Here is a 23,302-nt window from a genome sequence, read left to right as displayed (position 1 = left end):
CGGCTCCCACAATGCACCGCACAATGGCCCGACCGCCGCCACTACCGGGGCCTGAGCGGGCCTGGCGGAGCCCGAGCGCGGCCCGGCCCGCAGCGCGGGGCCCCGAGCGCGGTGAGTGCCGGCGAGGGCCCCAGGGGACGGCGGGGAGCGGGGCGGGAGGCCGTCTCGCTGGGTCCGCGCGCCCTGTACCCGGAGCGGCGGCGCTCCTCATCTCGGGCCCCTCAGCGCGGTCGCCCACACCCCCGATCCGGGGCCCGGTCTGCGCCAACCCGGCCTCAGATAGGCCCTGGGGTGACGAAAACTCTCCCTGGACCCCATACCTGTGTCTGGGGGACCCGAGGAGGCCACTGGTCCCCTCCCTTCCGAGACCTGGAGACGCAGTCCTGAGGGACCCCCACTCCCGACCCCCAGGCTCCCTGGAGACCCAGATAACGCGCTGCTGACCTTACCAGGGACCCGGGTCTGGGGGACGCAGATAAGCTGCACCTGCTCCTTCCCTCCGACACGCCTACCCAGACCCACATAACCCCCTTTGCTGCTCCAGATAGCCCGCTCTGTACCCTGTTTCATTTTTCAGACTTATGTAACCCCCTTTGAGGCTTCCCTCAAATATCTGGGTCTGGAGAAGTCGGATAAGCCCCACCTGTAGTTCCCTCCTCAGTGGCCATACTCCCAAGCTTTCGACATCTTCCATCCTGTTACCCATTTTGAGACCCTCTTGAAATTCGGAGGATTCACTTCTGACTATCCCCAACCCCCCAGCCCTCAAACCCTTAGAATCCCCCATCTCATTCTTGTGGGGATCCCTTAGAGACCCAGGAAACTTGCTCACGATTCCTTCCCATCCTGGCTCTTCCTTCCCATCCCGGCTCTTCCTTCCCATCCCGGAGACTCCCTCCAAACTTCTCCCTGAATTTCCCTTGCTTCTCCAGCCCTCATCTACTCCCATCTCTCCCAGGCTCGGGGAAATTGAACCTTTCCCACACCACAGTGGGGTGGTCTAAAAACTGGCCTGGGACCAGGCTGTGGCCCACCTTGGTGGGGAGAAAGGGCCCTGTTAGGAGGAGGATATGGGGACAGGTGTGTGGGGGAATCGGTGCTTTCACCTGCAAGCATAGCCTGTCTCCTGGCTTGTGTGTTTTTCCACCTGTCAGCCATGGGACTGTGAGTCTGGCCTTGGGTTTCTAACCCTTCTCTCCTAAAGTGAGGCCACCAGATTGGGGGCGGGGGTGTCGAATCAGGTTTTCTCCCCATGAAAATGGGGTTGTGATGAGTTGCAGCCATTTGTTCAAGGCCTCCCCAGGAGTGGGAGGCAGCAGGAATCTGAGGAAATAGTGAATCAAAGGGACTCTAAAGAGGGCCCATCTACACTGACAGAAGAATTAGCAGCCTGCGAGTAAATCCAACCCCTGTTAATCCTGTTTGATGTTTCTTGGAATGATGCAAGTCATTGAGACTCTCCAGCCTCCCTGTAATTTAATTCTCCCACCACTCTGGAGTGGGCGGGGGGAAGGGGGCGACAGCATTCCCATTTCCCCTCTTCTCACTGTTTTCCAGCCAACCAGTGTGTCTTTAGGATTTGTTTCTGGTTCCGAGATCAGGATCTGTTTTTTTTTTTTTTTTTTTTTTTTTTTCTTTCCTCTAAGTCTATTTATAATTTCCCAGTTGCTATTTTAGGTTCTGCTTTAGGGAAGATTCTACCCCAAGGAACGTTCCGGGTCTATTTCCTCCGGCAGGTGTTGAATTGAGTTCTTCAGATCCCCAAGTAACTCTTGGGCAGGAGGATAAAAGCTATTTTAGGGTAGTCACTGAAGTGGAGCTGTTAATCCTCTGTGGGTCTCTTTAGTTAAGAACACTCAAAGATTAACCCTTTCCTTGTGCAGGGATGTTATCTCTTAACAGTTTTTTAGGGGGAGTTAGGAGAATTTGAGTGTGGTAGCAGAAGGTGGAAACATGCAACTCAATACAAAGACAAAGATAATAGCTCTCTTTTGTTGGGTACTTCTAGCAGGCCAAGCCCTGTGCTGAACCCTTTGCATACCTCACTAAAATAATCCTTACAGCAAGCCTGTGAGGTAAGTATTTTTAGCTTTACAGATGAGGAAACAGGCTAATAATGGAGAAAGAACGCAGTTTCTATAGAAATGATGTAACACCATAAAAACTATAGTTTCATCAGAGGGCAGCAGGCATCATGGCACATAACAGGGGATGGACAGACTGGAGAGAAATATGTCTCAGTTTCAGCTTCCAAAGAGGACCATACAGAGTTTTTAGCAAGCATTCCTGTTTGGGATATGGAGCCCTAATAATAGAAGAGGGTATAGGAAAGTGGCTGTCTGCTCAAGAGAGAACTCTGGCCCGGGATATGGTGCTTAGAGGGAGGTAAAGTAAAGGGCTCTTTAAAGGGGATGTGCCGAGGGTTAGTTGTGAGGGAAAAGGGGAAGACTGCATTCTGGGGGAGAGGTTGGGAAAGGAAGGAAACTCACTCTGAGGCCTGAGAAGTAACATTAAAGAGGAAAAAAAGAAGTACTACTCAGGCCTCATGCGGAAAAAAAGGCAGACACAGCTGAGACCTCAGAGAAGGCACTGCGTGTATTCAGCACACATTTTGTATCAGCCACTTTCAAGAGTATTATTTCACTTAATCCTCTATACGAATCTTACAGGTAAGGAAAATAAATCCCTGTTTTAGAAACTGAGGAAACTGAGGTTCAGAGAAATAAAGTAAACTGCCTATGGTTTCCCGGTTAGTAAGTGGCAGCTCTTCTGATAGCAAGTCCAAGGTTCTTTCCCCTTTCAGATCAGGCACTAGAAAGAATCTTAGGCTGCAAATATACTGAGTTATGCCAGTAACTGGGAAGGATTGTGTTTGTTTTATGGAAACAGGTTCTGTCAGCTTCTCTGTAGTCTACAGTCGTTAAGATTAAAATGTGAGACCAGAAGAGCAGCTTTGAAAGAGAAGTAGAATTCTTTCACAGTTTTGCTGAGGAAGGACAAGTCTGAAGGAACAGACCTTCTGATTATGTGAGACAAACCCAGGAATGTTTCTGGATCAGAGGAGTTTGCAGACAAAGGGCAGAGAGAGAGACAGACTAGATCCCCAAAAGGGTTCATAGGTAACACTAGCAGCTTTGGTTATCCAAGAGGCTGCTGGTGACTGTAGGTAGGGACTTCCTGTGCCTTTTGAAAAGTGTAGGAGAGTAGGATCAGGGTGTTGGCTCTTTGTGAAGACATAACTCCATTAAAAGCAGATCACGGTGAGCGCATGGCTGCTGCTTTCCTCCTTTGGTTCTATCAGTACAAGCTCCTTAGCCACCACCAGCCTCTTTCCTAGAAGCCCATTACTCACTCTTTCGGTAGCAGCCTACTAAACTATTGTGTCTTGTTTGTGCTTGTTCAGAACAGATGAGGTGGACGTGTGGGAGGTGGGGACGTAATGTTCTCTTTCTGAGTTTGTGTGGAGTTTCCAGGGCTAGGCTCCTCTCTCACATCAGCCAAACTGATGTGACTTGTTTCCTTCTGGCTGCCATTCCCAACTTTCCAGAGGCTGAGGTGCATGATTTCAAAATGAAGGGGGAGTAGAATTTGACTTTGAAGGTAGGGGTAATTCCCTCCAATCTAAACATGCACACTCGAGCACACTGTCTGCTCAATTCCAAGGTGCATAGTAATCGCTGGTATTACAGGTAATTCCACCCTTGCAAAGGAGGAGGGGACTTAAACAATGAAAGCCAGACGTCACAGGCCTTTGAGGTTTATAGTGAAGCAGGCACATATGCCATAATGACTCGAAGGCTGAAGTGGGACTGGTTTTTAGTGCTACCTACCCCTCCTCAGCATGTGATTCATGCAAAATGCAGCCACCTTAGTGCAGATCTTTCTAGACAAATCTACACTCATGATGGGGACATGTTTATCATATTACATCGCAGTGTTTCTTCCACAAGAGGAATGGTTCCTGAACAGGACGTAGCTCTTGTTAATGATGAGCAAAGCTCTCTGGGGCATGAACCCGCTGATCCCATCATCTTGTTCACGGCCAGTCTGTTGGATGAATGATCACTGTAAGCAGCAGGTGCTAATGAGCTGAGCAAGCATTCTGTGGCCCACAGCTAGTTTGTGCAGTTGGAGCCCTCCCCAGATTCTCGTGGATAATCCCCAGACACCCCTTTTTCTCTCTTCACATGGAAAAGCCTCATGATCAAATTTTGGCACGATCTCTTCAAAGGGAATCCCCCTGTTGTAGCAGGTTGCATTGTGGTTGGTAATCTGTGGTAAGCTCGAGAGTATGAATGTGGGTCTCGTCCCCTTTTGAGAGTCAGTGTGGTAACTCCCATCCTCTTCCTCTGGATTGGTATCCGGAAAGGAGTTGTGTCATCCTTGCACATCTCCCCTTCTATTCAACAAGAGAAAGAATCAGACTTTAAGATTTTGGCTTCCCACTTGGGAATGGCTGCGAACCCAGTTTAAACCAGAACTACCTGGGCATAGGTTGGTCCCTGAGAATCAGCCTGCATTCAGTGACTAGTTAACCTATCTGAAATAAAGTTGAGGTTCCCTTTTTAGATATTAGGTATATAGAGATGAAAGAGAGATGATGCAAGCCCTCATAATCAGGCTGGTGGAGAGGAGTAAATTCCAATGCGAGCTTACTACCTTCTTCTAATGGAGATGTGCATATGTACTCTGAGGGCCTGTAGGAGGGGCCCCTCAGCACCTAGGGGTGTTGGACAGGCTTTGCTAAAGAGGGATGGTCTGGGCCCTGAGACAGAGACCCAAAGAAGTGGTGGTGGTCAGGATGGGACCAGTCCTGGTTTAGGGAAAATGCTAGGAATCTGCTGTTGCCTTCCCAGACAGACCCTCCTGATGTTGATGCACTGCTAAGAAACACATCTGGTACCAGGGCTGACTATCCAGGATGTAAATTTCCTAAGCAGAGACTTCCCCTTCCTCCTCTCTTGCCTTTTGGGCATTTTATTGCTCCTTAGCACCTCCATGAGGAGGAGAATTGTGGAAAGTAGTGGACGAGGAGGTGCCAGGGTAATGAGAAGGAGGAACCGCTATCTCTAGGTTCAGTGGAAAGGATATAAAAGTGAGGTCCAGAAGAAAAAGTTTGAAGTTTTGGGGCTTTTGGTTCTTCAGTTTATCTTGTTTCTTATTAGCCTAAATGGTACTAGTAATAGTAGCTACCACTAAGGACTTAATGGATGCCCAGCCTTCTGCTGAATGCTTTATATTCATGATCTCATGTAATCCTCAAAACATTTTTACAATTTAAGAGATTATTATGCCCATTTTATAAATGAGGAAACAACTCAGGGAAGTAAGTAATTGGCTGAAAGTCGCACAGCTTCTAAGTGGAAGGGCTGGGATTGGAACGGGATCTGTCTGCCTCCAGAGCCCATGTTCTCATGATATTGGGCTCCCTAACACCAGGTGTTCTGATGTTTCAGGTGAAGAGATTGTTTTCTGAAAGCTGCGTTGGAGGCTGTGACAGAGCTGAGAGCCTGTGTGGAGTGGATGGAGAGGCTTTCTCAATAACATGGCCCATTGCCATTAGCCTTGCCATGACCACATTTTTCACCAGCGTCCCCCCCTGGATTCAAGATGCAAAGCAGGAGGAGGAAGTGGGCTGGAAACTAGTTCCCAGGCCTCGGGGCCGGGAGGCGGAGAGTCAAGTGAAGTGCCAATGTGAAATTTCGGGGACACCTTTCTCAAATGGGGAGAAGCTGAGGCCTCACACCCTTCCGCAACCAGAGCAGAGACCATATAGCTGCCCTCAGCTGCACTGTGGCAAGGCTTTTGCTTCCAAATACAAGCTGTATAGGTAGGTGACACTCTCATATCTCTTCCTGCCCTGTGGTTCCCAGAAGGAAAAAGCAGAGAGACTCTGCCTAGAGTGGGTTTTTAACCTGTGGCAGAAGAGTGGAGGTTAATTTGTCCTACAAGTATACCCTGAATGCCAAACAGTTGAAGTCACTCTCTAAAAATTGATTCAGATTGCTTGATTCAGACACTAGAATCTGATGGGTTGCCTCCCAAACTATTGGGATTACCGGCGTGAGCCACTGCACCCGGCCTTCTTACACCTTCTTAGTAACGATCTGGGTGCTAATGTCAGGCAGCCTTGAACTTTTTTTTTAAAGAGATGGGAGTCTTGCTCTGTCATCCAGGCTAGAGTACTGTGGTGCAGTCAGCTCACTGCAGCCTCTCATTCCTGGGCTCAAGTGATCCTCTCACCTCATTCTCCCAGGTAACTAGGATTACAGGCTTGAACCACTGCACTTGATTATGTTTTTAATTTTTTGTAGAGATGGGGGTCTGGCTGTGTTGCCCAGGCTGGTCTCAAACTCCTGGGCTCAAGTGATCTTCCTGCCTTGGCTTCCCAAAGCTGTGAGATTACAGGCATGAGCCACCGTACTTAGCCCTGAACATTTTTTAAAAATATTGCTTTCCTCACCTTTGTCAGGTGATGGTCAGAATTTTAGCTAGAAGTTAGGAATCAGGAATCAGTATTCGGACTTTAGAAGGAGAAGTAGACCTTTTGGCCCAGTCTGTAAATTTTAAAGTAGAGGCTCAGAGTAGGGACATAACTTACCCAAGGTGACACAGCTTCAGAGGTCCTACAGTGCCTCTTCTACTGAATCAGCCTGCTACTTACTCATTTAACTATGTCTGTGTCCCTGTTGCCCACTGGGGCAGCTGCTTTTCTGAAACTTGTAAGCCCAAGAACCCCTACTTAAAGTGAAATTAAATGTAAAAGTCCTGACATAAGGCAGATAGAGAAGAGCAGCTTTGGTTGCTTTGGTGAAGACAGGCAGGCATGGTCAAAAGCAATTTTGGGCCAGGCATGGTGGCTTGCACTTGTAATCCCAGCACTTTGGGAGGCTGAGGTGGGCGGATCACTTGAGGCCAGGAGTTTGAGGCAAGCCTGGCCAACATGGCAAAACCCCATCTCTACTAAAAATTTTTAAAAATTAGCTGGGTGTGGTGGTGCATGCCTGTAGTCCCAGCTACTTGGGAGGCTGTGGCAGGAGAATCACTTGAACCCAGAAGAAGGAGGTTGCAGTGAACTGAGATTGTGCCACTGTACTCCAGCCTGGGTGACAGAGCGAGACTGTCTCAAAAAAAAAAAAAAAAAAAGGGCAATTTTGATTTTGTCCTTTTCACGTTAGAGGAACCTTGAACTTGCCCTTTAGAAATGAGGTAGATTGGCCTGATGCACAGTCATCCAACTATCCATTCATCTACCCAACGTTATTGAGCTCTTGCTCTGTACCAGGCACAGTGCTCGGTGCAAGCGGTAGAGGAGTGAGCCAGTCAGATGGGGGTGCTGGCCCTCCTTGGGTTTATGGTCTTAATAGTGGGTACAGACAGTAAACAAGTAAATACATGAACAAGATGACCATAAAGCCTCAGTTCCTCATCTGGAAAACAGTTAATAGGAAGGGACTAAAATAGGCAACAGGGTAGTGTGGTAGCCAGGATTGCCCTCTTGACAGTTGTTCTGTGGTCCTCAGGAGTGCTTAGATTCTCTGTGTGCTCCTATATCTTTTTTTACTTTTTTTTTTTTGTCTTTTTTTTTTTTTTTTTTTTTTTTTCCTTTTTGTGGAGAACGGGGTCTCGCTATATTACCCAGGCAGGTCTCGAACTCCTGGGCTCAAGCTATCCTCCCGCCTCTGCCTCCCTGAGAGCTGGGATTACAGGCGTGAGCCACCGCGCCCGGCCTTTTTTTTTTTTTTTTTTTTTTTTTTTGTGTGTGTGTGTGTGCTCCTATATCTTAAGGGAACTCCAGTCAAAGCCATATTCTTAGGCTTTCTTTTTTTTTTTTTTTGGTTTTGAGACAGGGTCTCACTTTTGCCCAAGCTGGAGTGTAGTGGCGTGATCATAACTAACTGCAGCCTCAAACTCCTGGGCTCAAGTGATCCTCCTACCTCAGCCTCCTGAGTAGCTAGGACCACAGGCATGTACCACCACCACACCCGCTAATTTTTGTACATTTTCTAGAGACAGAGTCTCTTCCCTGTGTTGCACAGAGTGGTCTCAAACTCTTGGCCTCAAGCAGTCCCCCCACTTTAGCCTCCCAAAGTATTGAGATTATTGGCATGAGCCACTGCACCCAGCCTTCTTAGACTTTCTTAATGATGGTCTGGTTACCAGTGGGCGGCTGCAGGAAAGGTCCTGGGTCAGGAGGCAGGAGCCCTGACTCATCACGTATAATTTACTGTGTGATCTTAGGTGAGTTACTAAACCTCCTTGGGGCCAGGCGCGGTGGCTCAAGCCTGTAATCCCAGCACTTTGGGAGGCCAAGACGGGCGGATCACGAGGTCAGGAGATCAAGACCATCCGGGCTAACACGGTGAAACCCCGTCTCTACTAAAAAAATACAAAAAATTAGCCGGGTGTGGTGGCGGGCGCCTGTAGTCCCAGCTACTCGGGAGGCTGAGGCAGGAGAATGGCGTAAACCCGGGAGGCGGAGCTTGCAGTGAGCTGAGATCCGGCCACTGTACTCCAGCCTGGGTGACAGAGCGAGACTCCATCTCAAAAAAAAAAAAAAAAAAAAAAAAAAAAACCTCCTTGGGCCTCAGTTTCCTCACCTGCAAAATGAGGGAAATGAATAGTGGATCACTAAGCACCTCCCTCTCTACATTACCATGTCAGTTCCATTACAGGAGGTTGACAGTAACCCACACAGGCATGAGCATTCTTGAGCATGCACATGTGGGATGTGGGCAGTGGGTGTGTTTGATACCCTCCAGGAGGAAAGGATCACAGAGTGCTGTACGAGAGAGGCAACTGTTGCATACCTGACTGAACACAGGTCTTCCGAAGGCCTGTTTAAATCCAGCCTCTGCTACTTACCAACTGGCGGGTGAGGGGGCCGCCTTATTTTTTAGACTCCTTTCCTTGTCTGGAGATCAAGGTTAATGACACAACTCACGCAGAGCCTGGCAAACAGTGGGTGCTGAGTTGATTCTGAATATGCTCTGGAGCTGTGAATTGCCGTTCCTGGATTCTGAGCCACTTTTCAACCGTATGGGATCAGGTAAACCAAGGGACACTGAAGTGCCATACCATTAAAACATTTCTTTAAGTGTTACTGGTTTACATGACAAGCACTTCAAGTGGTACTAACTGGCATGCCATGAAGAGTGAATGGTCCTCACACTTGAAGTCCCTGTTCCTCTCCCCAAAGGCAGCTGGTGGGTTGGTTTTTGTGTATCTTTCCTAAGACATTCAAACATGTATATTCCCTTTCTTTTTTATTTTCAAAAAAGATTGTATTACATGCACTGTATTGAACTTCCTTTTTTGACTTAGCCCTGCATATCTTGGAAATTTGTTCTAGATAAGGAAGTTAATTTATTTATTTAGAGACGAAGTCTCGCTCTGTCAGCCAGGATGGAGTGCAGTGGTGCGATCATAGCTCACTGCAACTTCGAATTCCTGGGCTCAGGTAATCCTGCCTTAGCCTCTTGAGTAGCTAGGACTACAGGTGCGTGCTGCCATGCCCATCTAATGTTTAAGATTTTGTAGAGACAAGGTCTTGCTATGGTTCAGGCTGGTCTCGAACTCCTGGGCTCAAACGATCCTCCTGCCTCGCCCTCCCATAGTGCTGTGATTACAGGCGTGCACCACTGTGCCCAGACTGGAAGTTTAGATATATTTCATTTTCTCTTTATTGTATCATTTAAAATTATTTAAATGTAATGTTTGAAAAACGAAATACATCCACGTAATTCAAAATTCAAAAGGTATCAAAACTTATATGATGAAAATTCTCCATGACACCCATCCATAACCTGTTTGGTTCTTTTTTGCATAGGCAGCCACTGGTATCAGTTTCTTGTATATCCTTCCAGAAATATTTTAGGCATATACAAGCAAATGTACATATATTTTTCCCCTTTTCACATAGAGTCCTATTCTGTATCCACTATTCTGCCTCCTTTTTTTCTACTTCCTGTCTTTTAGGAGCATGTTCCCTGTAAGTACACATAAAGCCTCATTTTTGAAAAGTTAGTCATTTTATGGACTTATAATTTATGTAACCAGTTCCCTATTGATAGATTGGACGATCAGATTGTTTCTGATTTTTTTTTTTTGCTACTACAAGGAATGCTGCAAAGAATATCGGTACACATTATTTTGCAGATAAGCAAGGATATCTGTAGAATATAATTGGTTTGGTATTGCATTGCAAGCCTTTACCATAGTTTTTGTATCTAGTTTCCTGTTAATGGACACCTTGGTTGTCCAGTCATCCCTTGTGATCTCCCCTTTTTCTGCTTTCTCCCCTCTCCCCGTCTCTACCCCCAGGCACATGGCCACCCACTCAGCCCAGAAACCCCACCAGTGTATGTACTGTGATAAGATGTTTCACCGCAAGGACCATCTGCGGAACCATCTGCAGACCCATGACCCTAACAAAGAGGCCCTCCACTGCTCTGAGTGCGGTAAGAATTACAATACGAAGCTGGGCTACCGGCGCCACCTGGCCATGCATGCTGCCAGCAGCGGTGACCTCAGCTGCAAGGTGTGCCTGCAGACCTTTGAGAGTACCCAGGCCCTGCTAGAGCACCTGAAGGCCCACTCACGCCGGGTAGCAGGCGGTGCCAAGGAGAAGAAGCACCCCTGTGACCACTGCGACCGGCGGTTCTATACTCGTAAGGATGTACGGCGGCACCTTGTGGTGCACACAGGCCGTAAGGACTTCCTGTGCCAGTACTGTGCCCAGCGGTTTGGCCGTAAGGACCACCTGACGCGTCATGTCAAGAAGAGCCACTCGCAGGAGCTGCTTAAGATCAAGACAGAGCCCGTGGACATGTTAGGCCTACTCAGCTGCAGCTCCACAGTCAGTGTGAAGGAAGAGCTGAGCCCTGTGCTGTGCATGGCCTCTCGGGACGTAATGGGGACCAAGGCCTTCCCTGGCATGTTGCCCATGGGCATGTATGGTGCCCACATCCCTACCATGCCCAGCACGGGCATGCCACACTCCTTGGTGCACAACACGCTGCCCATGGGTATGAGCTACCCTCTGGAATCCTCACCTATCTCTTCCCCAGCTCAGCTCCCTCCAAAATACCAGCTTGGATCTACCTCATACTTGCCCGACAAATTGCCCAAAGTGGAGGTGGATAGTTTTCTGGCGGAGCTTCCTGGAAGCCTGTCTCTCTCATCCGCTGAACCCCAGCCCGCCTCACCTCAGCCGGCGGCAGCTGCGGCCCTCCTAGATGAAGCACTGCTTGCCAAGAGCCCCGCCAACCTCTCTGAGGCCCTCTGCGCTGCTAATGTGGACTTCTCCCACCTACTGGGCTTTCTTCCACTCAACCTGCCCCCGTGTAACCCACCTGGGGCCACAGGAGGCCTGGTCATGGGCTACTCCCAGGCCGAGGCACAGCCCCTGCTCACCACTTTGCAAGCTCAGCCTCAAGATTCCCCAGGAGCTGGGGGACCACTGAACTTTGGGCCTCTGCACTCCTTGCCTCCTGTCTTCACGTCTGGCCTGAGTAGCACCACCCTGCCTCGTTTCCACCAAGCATTCCAGTAGCCCCTACAGAGGCCCTCAGCTCAGTTTTTGGCTCTGTTAGGGAGCCTTAGTACCCACCCCATCCGTGTCCCCCATGAAGGCAGCTGAGCTTTCAGAGCTGGGTTCAAAAAAAATTCCAGTGTCTGTATGGAGCACTTGGTTTGGGGGTTCAGGCTCCAGGATCAATTCCAGAAGGAGCCTTGAGCCCCAACCCTGTGAAAAGATCTCATACCATAGGACTTCAGGTATTTTTTACTTTTATTTTTTTGACCTGAATCGGGAGCCACACTTAGCCCTCTTCCTCTCCAAAGCGCCAGAACCTCCTCCTCTTTGGAGAATGGGGAGGCCTCTTGGAGACACAGAGGGTTTCACCTTGGATGACCTCAAGAGAAATTGCCCAAGAAGCCCGCCTTCTGGTCCCAACCTGCAGACCCCACAGCAGTCAGTTGGTCAGGCCCTGCTGTAGAAGGTCACTTGGCTCCATAGCCTGCTTCCAACCAATGGGCAGGAGAGAAGGCCTTTATTTCCCACCCACCCATGCATCCTGTACCAGCACCTCCATTTTCAGTCAGTGTTGTCCAGCAACGGTACCGTTTACACAGTCGCCTCAGACACACCATTTCACCTCCCTTGCCAAGCTGTTAGCCTTAGAATGATTGCAGTGAACACTGTTTACACACCGTGAATCCATTCCCATCAGTCCGTTCCAGTTGGCACCAGCCTGAACCATTTGGTACCTGGTGTTAACTGGAGTCCTGTTTACAAGGCGGAGTCGGGTCTTGCTGACTTCTCTTCACTTGAGGTCACATTTTTCCCCCGTGGGGAAATAAACTGAGTTTGGACTGCTCCAGTCTCTGCCATCTTCCATGACTGCATCTGTTCCTGCCTGCCTCGGCAGTGTCCACAGAAGACAGGCAAGAAGATTGGAGCAGTTTTCTCACAGGTCTGCAATTCTGTTTTTCTCCAAGTACATTATGACCCCCTCATCCTTCTCTTGAACTGGAGAGGGGAAGAAATGAAAGGCATGCCCATATCCGTCACCTCCCCATCCCTTAGTCCCCACCTTGAACATCATGAGCTGTTGTTACTAGTCTTGGAAGCAGAGTCTGGGTTGGTGTGGATAGCGAAGGAGGAGGTCTGAGCCCTTCATTTGTCTTCCTCCCACCTGTCCCTTTTCCAGGAAGTTGTGGAATTGTTGGAAGAAGAGTTTGCAGAAAGGAATGGGCAGATAGCTAAGTCCTAATCTATGGGTACATTGTTGTGTCCCAAACCAAAATTTTCCTTATCCGCAATGTCCCTTCTGTCTCTTCCACTTTACAGTGGACTCGGCCACTGTGCATAGGCTTCTCTGCTGTCCGTCAAATCACTTCTACTTCCTTGTGCCCCCGCCCCCGCCTCCAGTTTTCCCCCAGTATCCAGCAAGGTTTCTTGCAACAAATGATCAGTTCTTCTCTTCTGACTTGTGGGGCTCCCTACCGCAGAGAGTACAGCCCTTGCCCAGAGCCCAGGAACCCCATCCTTGCTTCATCTCAGTTCTTCATGGGCTTCACTCTTCCCACTCATGGAAGGGAGGCAGCTCAGGGACCTCCATCGTGGGACCCTTGAGACGCCTCCACTCTGATTCAGAAACACACTTCTACCTCTTTACTGTTAACTCTTAACAGATGCAGTCAGCAGTTTCTGGGCACTTCTCTCAGTAGGTGCCTCCTGCTGACTTCTCCACTAGGGTTTCAGGACAAACTACCAAGGAACTGCCTCAGCCTCCCACCAGTTCTTCCTCACCCAACTTCTGTCTAGGTTCACTTGGTTTGTCATCAGGAACTGAGCAGGTCCAGGACTCAGGCTTCTGCTTTAGCCCAAGCCAGTACTCCTTGTTTGAGGTAAAAGCCTTAAAATTTAGCTCCCTAGCCCTTGATTGGAAGCAATTTGGAATAAGTGTGTTTCGATTTAGGCAGGGTAGCTTGGGATACTTTTTAAAAAACAAAACCAGATATTAAAATGTCTGGCAAGGTTAGAATCAGACTAGATGATTTGCTTCTAAAAATTAGTTTCAGTGAGTCCCAGGGACTAATTAAGGTTTATTTTAAAAAGCGTCTACCTTGGTACGCAGCCACCTCCTGCATGCTGTGCATGTTATTGGGACTTGTATTATAGGCGATAGTATGTGAGAATCCAGTTGGGACTCGCTGTTGCCATCCTCCTTGTTGTATCTGGTTTTCATTACTAGACCCAGCAACCCTTCTCACCTTAACGGCCACCTTCCCTAGACCCTCAGTTTACAGAGGCCACTGAGCCTCTGGCTGCAGAATACAAAGTCCTGGGCTGTTAGAGGAGTCCTTTCCTCTCTGCCTGCCCTTTCCTGTCCCTCCCTCGAATTCTTTCTCCCCGTAAGTGATGCTGGGAAAGTCATAGGACTGGCAAAGCAACTGTTTAAACCCTTGTAACTGGGGCCTTGCCCCCACCTCCTGTCTTTTCTCCTTGCCTTCCCCATTCCCGTGTCCTCCCATCTATCCTGTCTTTCCTTTTCTCCTCCCTTAGTGTCCTCAGCACCCACAAGGAATTTTCCTATCACTGTGAACTTTGCTGGTACAGAGGAATGATATCTGCCTTCACCTTTTTTTTTTTGGACCATAGCTAGCCAGTCATTTCTTAAACCTCCCTTCCCAAAATCTGGGGGGTGGAGGGGAAAAGAAAAAGAAAAAAGCCTTAGTGGCCTGGTTGTTCAAAGGATAAGAATAGCTTTATCCTATACTCAGTACCCAAACTCACTTCAGTATGCTTACTGAGGCCATGAGAACCTGAGGGACATCTGCCCAGGACACGAGCCATGGCATATGGCAAAGACCAATGAGGGACCAGGAAAAAAAGGGGTGATGTCCCCTTTCCCTGCCACCTCCAGCCTCTGTCAGCAATGGGCTGTCTCCCTCCCACTCTACACAGTAGCTGGTCAGGGCTGAGTGCAGCCCTGGGGGTAAGGGGATGACATGCCCAGGTGTCAGCTCAAAGGATCTCTGCATCATCTTGAGGTGGGAGGCAGGGAAAGGAGCACCAATGAGGTTGCCCCCTCCCCAACCTTTTACAAATGGCATTTTCTTAATTGAAATCCGGGAAGCAGGTGTGATTACTTTTTTGCTCGTAGATATTGTCCTAAGTTGGAATTCTCCCACTGCCCTAAAGCTTTCCCTAGTAGTCCTTTAAATTCCCCCCTGCCTTTTTGGTAGCTGTTTTCTCCGTCCTCTCTCCACCTCCCCTCTTATCTAGGAGCTGTCTGTAAGCACGATTTTTTAACAGGTTATATTGTACAGGATCAATATTTTACTTTTTAACAAGGATATTTATGTAACAAGAAACTTTGCCTTAGGCAGGTGTTGGCCAGAAAAGTCCAGATTCCTCTGGGACCCCACCCTGGCCTCTCCTGGAGCTCTGAACCTGCTGTGGAAGGAACTGGCCGTGGCCTTCGCCTCTGGAGAGTAGGGCCTGTGGTGAGGGAAGGGCGCTCATTCACCATGATAGTCTTGTGCCTCCCTGGAGGGCTTGGAAACATTCCAGGCCGACTTCTTTGTGTGCCGGCTGACTTCCTCAGCTCACGCTTCCCACGTGCACCTCTCCACCTCTGCATATTTGGCACTAGAACTCCTGAGACACCACTTCTCATGCTTCTCCCTCCCTACCAGCGGTCAAGGCTTTGTAACTCCAGATTATTTAAAGAGAAAAATACAAGACAGAAATCTTCTAGCACTTTGTAAACACAGTGAATAACCTCTTGGAGTATTTTTGGCTTTATATAAAACAAGGTTTTTAATTGTAAAGTATAAGTGCCATTAGAAAATGCACAGGGCATATCTTTGTTAAAGTAGATTTTTCAATGTTTTACAGAATTACATTTTCAAAAAAAGGTTTTTATAATGAAGTTGTTTATTAAAAACTTCTGAATGATGTGTTGGGGAGTTGTGAACCTGTCTGATTGGGAAAGGGTTGGAGACAGCCTGGAATTGGGAAGAATTGGAGTCTCCAGACATCTTTAGCATCCAAGATGATGGTGAGTGTAGGGCAGACAGTAAAAACCCCTCCCATCAGCACCTACAAGCTTTGTACTTTTAAGTTAAATATCTTATTTGCATGTCTTTGAGGTAAGTGGCATAATTCTATCAATCATCTTGGATGCAAGGGTCAGCCAAAATCAAACTGGCTTTAAACAGTGAAATTGCATGTAACTGGAAAATGCCAGACGTAGAGCAGTCTTTAGGTTAGGCTTGATCTTGTGGCTCCAACATGGTTGGCCTCAGCATTCCTATTTCTCTCTGCCTTGTCTTGTGCAGTTGTGACTTCATCCACAGGCCCTACAAAGTAGATTTCCCCTTTGTGTGGGAGTGAGCAGAATGCTGCCTGGATTCCAGACCTGCCATTCTCACACATTGCCGACCAGAAGGAAGCAGCCCTTTCCGGGCTCTCAGGAGAGGACTTGCCACAGAAGCCCCAGTAAGCATCCTGTTTCATTGGCCTTGATGGGATTCTGTGCCATCCCCAAACCAGTTACCATATGCCCCTGACAACAAGGCTGAGACAGGAGGAGTGGTTTCTCAAAGGAAATTTGGGGCACTCTTAGGATGAGGAATTGATGCTGGTTGACCAAGAAAGGACAGATGTTCACCCTAGTCACTGCCCAAGGTGCACAGCTGGTGACAGCTAGGACCTGACCTTACCTACACTTGTGTCCAACCAGGTTCAGGCAGACTGCTGAGAGGCTTACATGGCTTCACCTGAGCTTGGTGGTCTCTAATGAAGGTCGTTACCACCATCTTGGGCACCAACCCTTGTGCTGAAATCCTCCCATCAGGGGCTCAGACTGAACTGGCTTTTCTGTGGTCTGGAGCCAGTGTCCACGGCCAAGCAGTGCAAGTCACTTGGAGTCCAGCCCAAGAGCCTGTGGGGCCATTAACAAGTGCAGGTGTTTTGTGTACAAAGGAAGTGGGCTGACCCTTCATCGTTGGCCTTCCACTTGACACATGTTTACTGTCCACCCCAATAGGTTAAAACCCTAGCTAGGACCCTAAGGAAATCTACCTTGCTCCCTAGGGAGTGTATACCACAGTAAGGTCTGAGGGCTTAGATGAGGGAACTGTTGTATCCATTGGTCAGGAAAAGGCTGAAAGCTTTCTGGAAGAGGTGGCAAAGACTTCCAGGCAGAGGTGGGGGGATTAGAGGTACTGACCTCCACAGGTCACAGTTTGGGAGCTGAGACCAGAGGAACACAGATTTGCAGGATCAAGGACTGCGAGGGCTGGCCAATCCAGCCCTTAGCCTACCAGGTTCAGTCCCTGCACTTCAGGCTAGAGTCCACCTTTGGAAGGGTAGTCTTTGGGCCTAGGACAAAGTGAAGCAAGGTCCACCAGGCTTCTGCCAGCCAGCCCAGGAGGAACCAACTCCTGTTGGAGAAACCAGGCAGATGCCCACTTGCTCCCTGGTTTGTAGCATTTAAGACCCTCTCTCACCCCAGATTCTTCCACTCTGACCTTGCTTATTTTCCCCACATGAATATTTCAAGCACCTGCTTTCCCTACATGAATGCGTTGATCACCTTTGTGTGTCAGAAGATTATCTGCCGCTCCCAGTTTAAGTTTGGTCAGTCTTTGCAGGGGATACCTCTTAAGCCCTCTGCATGTACCTGAGTTAATTTATCCAGTGCAAAGCTGAGTGTCCTACAACTGCCCAAAAGCGCCACTGGAGTGTGGAAGCCGGGCGACTCCTGCCTTCCCACCGCAGATGGGGAACATTGAGCAATCGCCTGGCGTGGTGGCTGTGATGGGGAAGTTTTAATTGTCCAGGGCCAGGGACTGGGCCTGTCCCCTGGTGTTTGCTCCGAGCTGACCCTTGCTTGGTACACACTTCTCCCCACCTCCACCGCCAGCGCCAACGAATCTGGGGCCAGTTCCGTCTGGCGCCCGAGGTCGCGTCCCCATCGGGCAGTCCCGTACCCCTCCTCCGGGCCTCCAGGCCGCTCGCCCCGGCTGCGGGGGACCCCGGCGAATCACATCCGAGAGGGGGACGCGTGGGGCGGAGCCTTCCGCCCTCTGTCCTCCAGCCACCTGCCGCACCTCTCGCCTAGGCCGCAGTCGCCCGCGCGCCCCGAGCCCCTCCGGGTCAGAGGCTCCCGCAGGCGATGGCGGACGAGAGGGCGGGGACTCCGGAAGCCGCGGCGCGCCCGCCGCCCGGCCCTGCCCGGGAGGGGGACGCGCACACGGCCCCCGCGGCCCGGGCCCGAGAAGCTGCGGGGCGCAGGTCCCTCCACCCCGCAGCGGGCCCCAGGACCGCCCTCCTTTGCCTCGGGCGCGGGGAAGCTGCCTCCGCGGCGACTACTCCGAGCCTGGAAAACGGCCGGGTCCGGGACGAAGCCCCAGAAACCTGTGGTTCAGAGGGGCTAGGGGCTCGGGCGGGAGCCGGCGAGAAGGCCGAGGACGCGACCATGGAGGAGGGCGCCATCTTCCAGGAGGAGCCAGCGGAGGAGGTGGAGAAGCAGCAGGTGGGGGAGAAGCTGGTGGGGGAGGAGAAGCAGGAGGTGGGAGCGGAGGCCCAGGAGGGCCCGGGGCTCCTGAACCTTGGTGCCCTAATTGTGGACCCACTGGAGGCCGTGAGCGCCCAGGCCGACAGGGCCTACCTCCGGCTCGAGCGCAGGTTTCGGCGGATGCACAGGTCGCACCTTGCCCGTAGGAGCTTCATCATCCAGAATATTCCGGGCTTCTGGGTCACCGCCTTCCTGAACCACCCGCAGCTGTCAGCCATGATCAGCCTTCGAGATGAAGACATGCTCTGCTACCTGATGAATTTGGAGGTGAGGGAGCTCAGGCACTCCAGGACAGGTTGCAAATTCAAGTTCCGCTTTTGGAGCAACCCCTACTTCCAGAACAAGGTGATAATGAAGGGGTATGAATGCAGAGCCTCAGGCCGAGTGGTGTCTATTGCGACTCGCATCCGATGGCACCGGGGCCAGGAACCCCCGGCCCTCGTACACAGGAACCGGGACACTGTCCGAAGCTTCTTCAGCTGGTTTTCACAGCACAGCCTCCCAGAGGCCGACAGGGTTGCCCAGATTATTAAAGATGACCTGTGGCCCAACCCCCTGCAGTACTACCTGCTGGGGGATAGGCCCTGCAGAGCCAGGGGAGCCCTTGCATGGTGGCCCACAGAGGCCCCTTCTAGGCCCTACGGGTTCCAGTCTGGCTAAGTGCTGCCTTGGGATGTGGAGCTTAGGTAAGGCTCCCTCATGCCTCGTGTGTGTGGTGGATCCGGGCTCAGGCCCGTGGTGGGCGCTCTGCTGTCTGCTGTGTGTTCTGTGCACTCCGGCTCTGCATGTTCGGTGGACTCAGCTCTCAGATTGTGGCCCTCGTGGCCAGTCTCTACTGTTTCCATATGGCCTCATGCTGTTCTGTGTTAACATCACGTGGCTGTCACATGCCGCTACGTCTACACTAAGCACCCAGTGCTGTGGATGTGCACTGCCATAATCTTTATGGCGTGGACCTGTGACCATGGCCATCCCAGCCAATTTTGACGAGGGCACCCACAAGTCACTACTTGGAGGACAGTGCCTCTTTGAGGCCTGTGCTTCAAGACTCCAGCCTGCTGGCCTTCACATGCGTGCTGGTCGTGCTCACAGTAGCTCTACATCCGGGCTGTGGTAAGCTGAGTCTCATTACCCAAGATGAAGTGGGTTCATCTGGTGCCGGGTGCCACCCAGACTTGGACATTCCATGGCCTCAAGACCACAGGCTACCACCAAGTGGACTCTTGAGTATCTGGCAGGATGAGCACACAGCTGTCTGCTGGGCATGGGTGAGGTCAAGGGCATGAAGCAGTGGACAGCACATTCTTTGTGATCATACTGCTCCTCCTGCCCCACGGTGGTCTGAGATCACAGCCTGCTACTAGCTTGTGAGGGTCTGTGCCATGCCCCAGCAATGCCTGGCCATCTCCTTTCCCATGAGTTTTGCCCAGGTAACCATCGCCCTGTTGCTCGCTCCCAGGTCTACAGGAACCCCCATAGCTGCTTGTGGACCCAGGTGGGCCACCTGCCAATGCACAGGACAGCCCCTAATCCCCAGGAACTCTGCCAAACTGGCCTATCTGGGCATGTGAGTGAGGCAGGGGCAAGGACAGGATTGCCTCCTGAGCCCCAGTTACTGGACCCCACAGAATCCAGGTGCTCTGCCAGCCCCCCTGCCTCTACCTGTTAGCCTGCCAGGCTGTGGGTGCTGGGGGGGGGGTCTTCCTGGTCCTGGGGCCTGTCTATCCATATCCAGATCTCACACCATTTTTTTCTTTAAATGATGGCTTAGAAACAAAAAATAACAACTGAAGAAAAAGATTTTTTCTTAAACTCAACAAGAAGACTTTCGTGTTGAGTTTGCCTCTCTTCATCTCCAGAGAGGGAGGGCTTGCCCTGTAGACCGCCAGCATTCTCTCTTCCCGGATACCTTACCCTCTTTAGCAAGGCCTAGAATCTTCCAAAGGGGACAGCCCAAGGCTGCTGAACAGAGACCAGGAAGTCCCCAGGGCAGGGATAGTTAATATTCCATTTTATGCTGTGTTCTTTTAGACTAACCCCAACTCTTTCTTACCCTTCCACCAAGTCCAAACCCCTCTAGGTACAAGAGCTAAGCTGCCCACCCCCCTCCCCCTGCTTGCAGAGCTGTCTGTCTCCATTTCATTTTAGGGGAAGGGGTGGTGGTGACCATACCCAGGCCCCTTCCCATGGAAGGCCTTATCTTCTGTTCCCTAGGACCTGGGGAGGCCTTATCACAAAATAATGTGGAGGGTGCTTTTGGCAGGGAAGTACAAAAGGAGCCAGAGCCAGTTGAAAAGGCAGGATGACTGAGAGATGGTGGAAGGAGGAGAGCCCTTGATTTTGGTTAATAAATAGAGACAGGGTCTCACTATGTTGCCCAGGCTGGTCTTGAACTCCTGGGCTTAAGCAATCTGTCCACCTTTGCCTCCCAAAGTGCTAAAATTACAGGTGTGAACCACTGTGCCTGTCCGATTTTTTTTTTCTTCAAGACAGGGTCTCACTCTGTTGCCCAGGCTGGAGTGCAGTGATGCAATCATAGCCTCGAACTCCTGGGCTCAAGTAATTCTCCCATCTCAGCCTCCCAAGTAGCTGGGACTACAGGTGTATGCCACTATGCCCAGCTTTAAAAAAAAAAAAAATTTGTAGAGACGGGGTCTTGCTTTGTTGCCCAGGATGGTCTTAACTCCTGGGCTCAAGGGATCCTCCCACCTTGGCCTCCCAAAGTGCTGGGATTACAAGTGTGAGCCACCGTGCCCAGCCCTTGCTAACATTTTTGATTCACCAATACATTTTGTAAACTAGAAGAATAACAGAACACTGCAACTTGAAAGCTTTTCTCTCTTGGTCTGACCTTGTGTGTGTAGAAAGTTAATGTTGTAAGCTTTTCTTCTGCTGCTTTTAAGTAAGACCCTATGCATCCCCTCCTGTGTTTCAGCCCATTGGGGCATTATGCTGTAAAGGCCTGCTTGTTGCTTTTAGTTGAGAACTTTTGCAAGATTGTCAGTGTACATTTTTTATGCCACTTGGGAACTTATGTGACTATTCACAATTGTCAGGTTGTTGGGGCCTTTACCATAACCTTGTACTTAGAAGCAGAGTTCCGGTTTTCTTGGACTTCAGACTGGAAGCTGTGACCGTGTTCTGTAAGGATAACCTCCAGAAAGAATTCTGTGACCCTGATGGTCTTGATGATTTTGTGCCAGGTTGTAATTGACATCACTGTAACTGACAACGCTTCTTTTAAGCAGAGAAATATTCCTGAGGTGGCTTTGTCCAGTCACAAGGGGATCTGTGACACTTTTGTTTTCTATATGCATGATAAAAAATAAAAAATTGCCTGTCTGGGGGAAAAACAACTTAGATCATGTTACTTCACCATCCAAAACCCTATACTGGTTAAAAATATGTATCTATAGTCTGGGCGCGGTGGCTCATGCCTGTAATCCAAGCACTTTGGGAGGCTGAGGCGGGTGGATCATGAGGTCATGAGTTCGAGACTAGCCTGGCCAACATAATGAAACCCCGTCCCTACTAAAAATAGAAAGATTTGCTGGGTATGGTATGGTGGCAGGTGCCTGTAATCCCAGCTACTCAGGAGGCTGAGGCAGGAGAATAGCTTGAACCTGGGAGGCAGAGGTTGCAGTAAGCTGAGACCACACCATTTGCCATTGTGCTCCAGCCTGAGTGAAAGAGTGAGACTCCATCTCAAAAAAAAAAAAAAAAAAAAAATATATATATATATATATATATATGTATGTGTGTGTGTATATATATATATATATATATTCCTTATTGCAGGCAACAAAGCCCTGCATTTGCTGATCTCTCCCAGCATCTCCCATCCACCTCCACTTTGCTCTCTCTGCCCCCCCCCACACTGGCCTCTCTGCTGTTCTTTAAACACACTAAGCATGTTCCAGCCTCAGGATTTTAGCACTTGCTTTTTTCTCTCCCCTAGCTGGGATTTTCCTCCTGCAGATATTCTTATCTCATGGCTCCCTCAATTCATTCAGACCTCAAACGCCACTTCAGAGGCCTTCCCTGCCCAGCCTGTCCAAAATAAGCCTCTACCACTCCCTTCATGACTTTTTCCATGTCACTTGTAACTCTCTGAAATGATTTTTTTTTCTTTTTTGAGACAGGGTCTCATTCTGTCCCCCAGGCTGGAGTGCAGTGGTGCTATCTTGGCTCACTGCAGCCTCCGCCTCCTGGGTTCAAGCGATTCTCCTGCCTTAGCCTCCCTAGTAGCTGGGACTACAGGCGCCCGCCACCACATCTGGCTAATTTTTGTATTTTTAGTAGAAACAGGGTTTCACCACGTTGGCCAGGCTGGTCTCAAACTCCTGACCTCAAGTGATCCACCCGCCTTGGCCTCCCAAAGTGCTGGTATTATAGGTGTGAGCCACCGCACCCGGCCTCTCTGAAATGATCTTTTCTTACCTTCTTCCACCTCCTTTCACATGTGGCAGGAGAACAAGCACACACGTTTCTGCTGCTTTGCCTCCCCATAGTTTAGTGTCCAGTGTCTCAAAGATCACTGGTATGAGTGACTGACTTTATTCCAGCGTTCAGAATACTGTGCCGGGCTCTGACAAAGGCATGGTTCCTACCCAAAGGATTTCAGTTGGGTGGAGAAAGGTGTGGGTGGTGAAGGGTGACTGTTTAATTTGCCATCCAGCTGGAACATATCTGGGAGTGAAAGGGTCACGACTAATAATTACACCGGGGCAAGAGGTGTAACTGGTACCCAATGGTCATCCAAGGAGACAAAACCCAACTGCATCCAACGTGGCTTATAGTTCACCAGGTATGTGACGATGTGCGATCAGAGGGTGGGGACTTCTCTGAAGTTGGGTCACGAGCTAGGTGTTGAGGAATAGGCAGTAGTTTAGAAAGTGGAGCCAGAGAAGGGAATTCCTGGCAGAGCAAACAATGTGAGCGAAGGCACTGGATGGGCAAATGTGCGGCGTGGTTAATGTAGAACATGTGCCGTGGGTTTGGCTGCTTGGGAGAGGCAAAGCTGATGGGTAGATTGAGGCCACTTTTTTTCTTTTATTTATCTTTTATTATTGTTTTCAAGAGCAATACCTGAAGAGGCCACTTTCTGAAACAGGAACTCTTGAATGCCAAGCCAAGGTATTATCCTGTGGATAGTGGGGTGGGGTATCAGGCGTGGTTCAGAGGTGGAGTGATCTCACAGGGCATGT

General features: G+C 49.9%; 2 protein-coding genes across 2 annotated transcripts; both read left to right on the top strand.

The window, feature by feature from the left end:
• The first annotated feature begins 8 nt into the window (after window positions 1-8).
• On the top strand, window positions 9-15,471 carry PLAGL2 (PLAG1 like zinc finger 2). The gene is made up of 3 exons (XM_005568661.4): window positions 9-111; window positions 5,457-5,830; window positions 10,324-15,471. The coding sequence occupies exons 2-3, from the start codon at window positions 5,571-5,573 to the stop codon at window positions 11,552-11,554; spliced, it is 1,491 nt and encodes a 496-aa protein (XP_005568718.1). The 5' UTR covers window positions 9-111; window positions 5,457-5,570; the 3' UTR covers window positions 11,555-15,471.
• A 2,121-nt stretch (window positions 15,472-17,592) lies between these two features.
• On the top strand, window positions 17,593-21,448 carry LOC102116739 (putative testis-specific Y-encoded-like protein 3). The gene has a single exon (XM_005568658.5). It carries the CDS (start codon window positions 17,694-17,696, stop codon window positions 18,753-18,755), a length of 1,062 nt encoding a protein of 353 aa, XP_005568715.3. The 5' UTR covers window positions 17,593-17,693; the 3' UTR covers window positions 18,756-21,448.
• The last annotated feature ends 1,854 nt before the right edge of the window (window positions 21,449-23,302 follow it).

The sequence above is a fragment of the Macaca fascicularis genome, chromosome 10 (genome assembly GCF_037993035.2).
Source record: "Macaca fascicularis isolate 582-1 chromosome 10, T2T-MFA8v1.1".
Classification (NCBI taxonomy): domain Eukaryota; kingdom Metazoa; phylum Chordata; class Mammalia; order Primates; family Cercopithecidae; genus Macaca; species Macaca fascicularis.
Note: the sequence above shows the minus strand (reverse complement) of the source record. Positions and strands in the feature narration are given on the sequence as shown.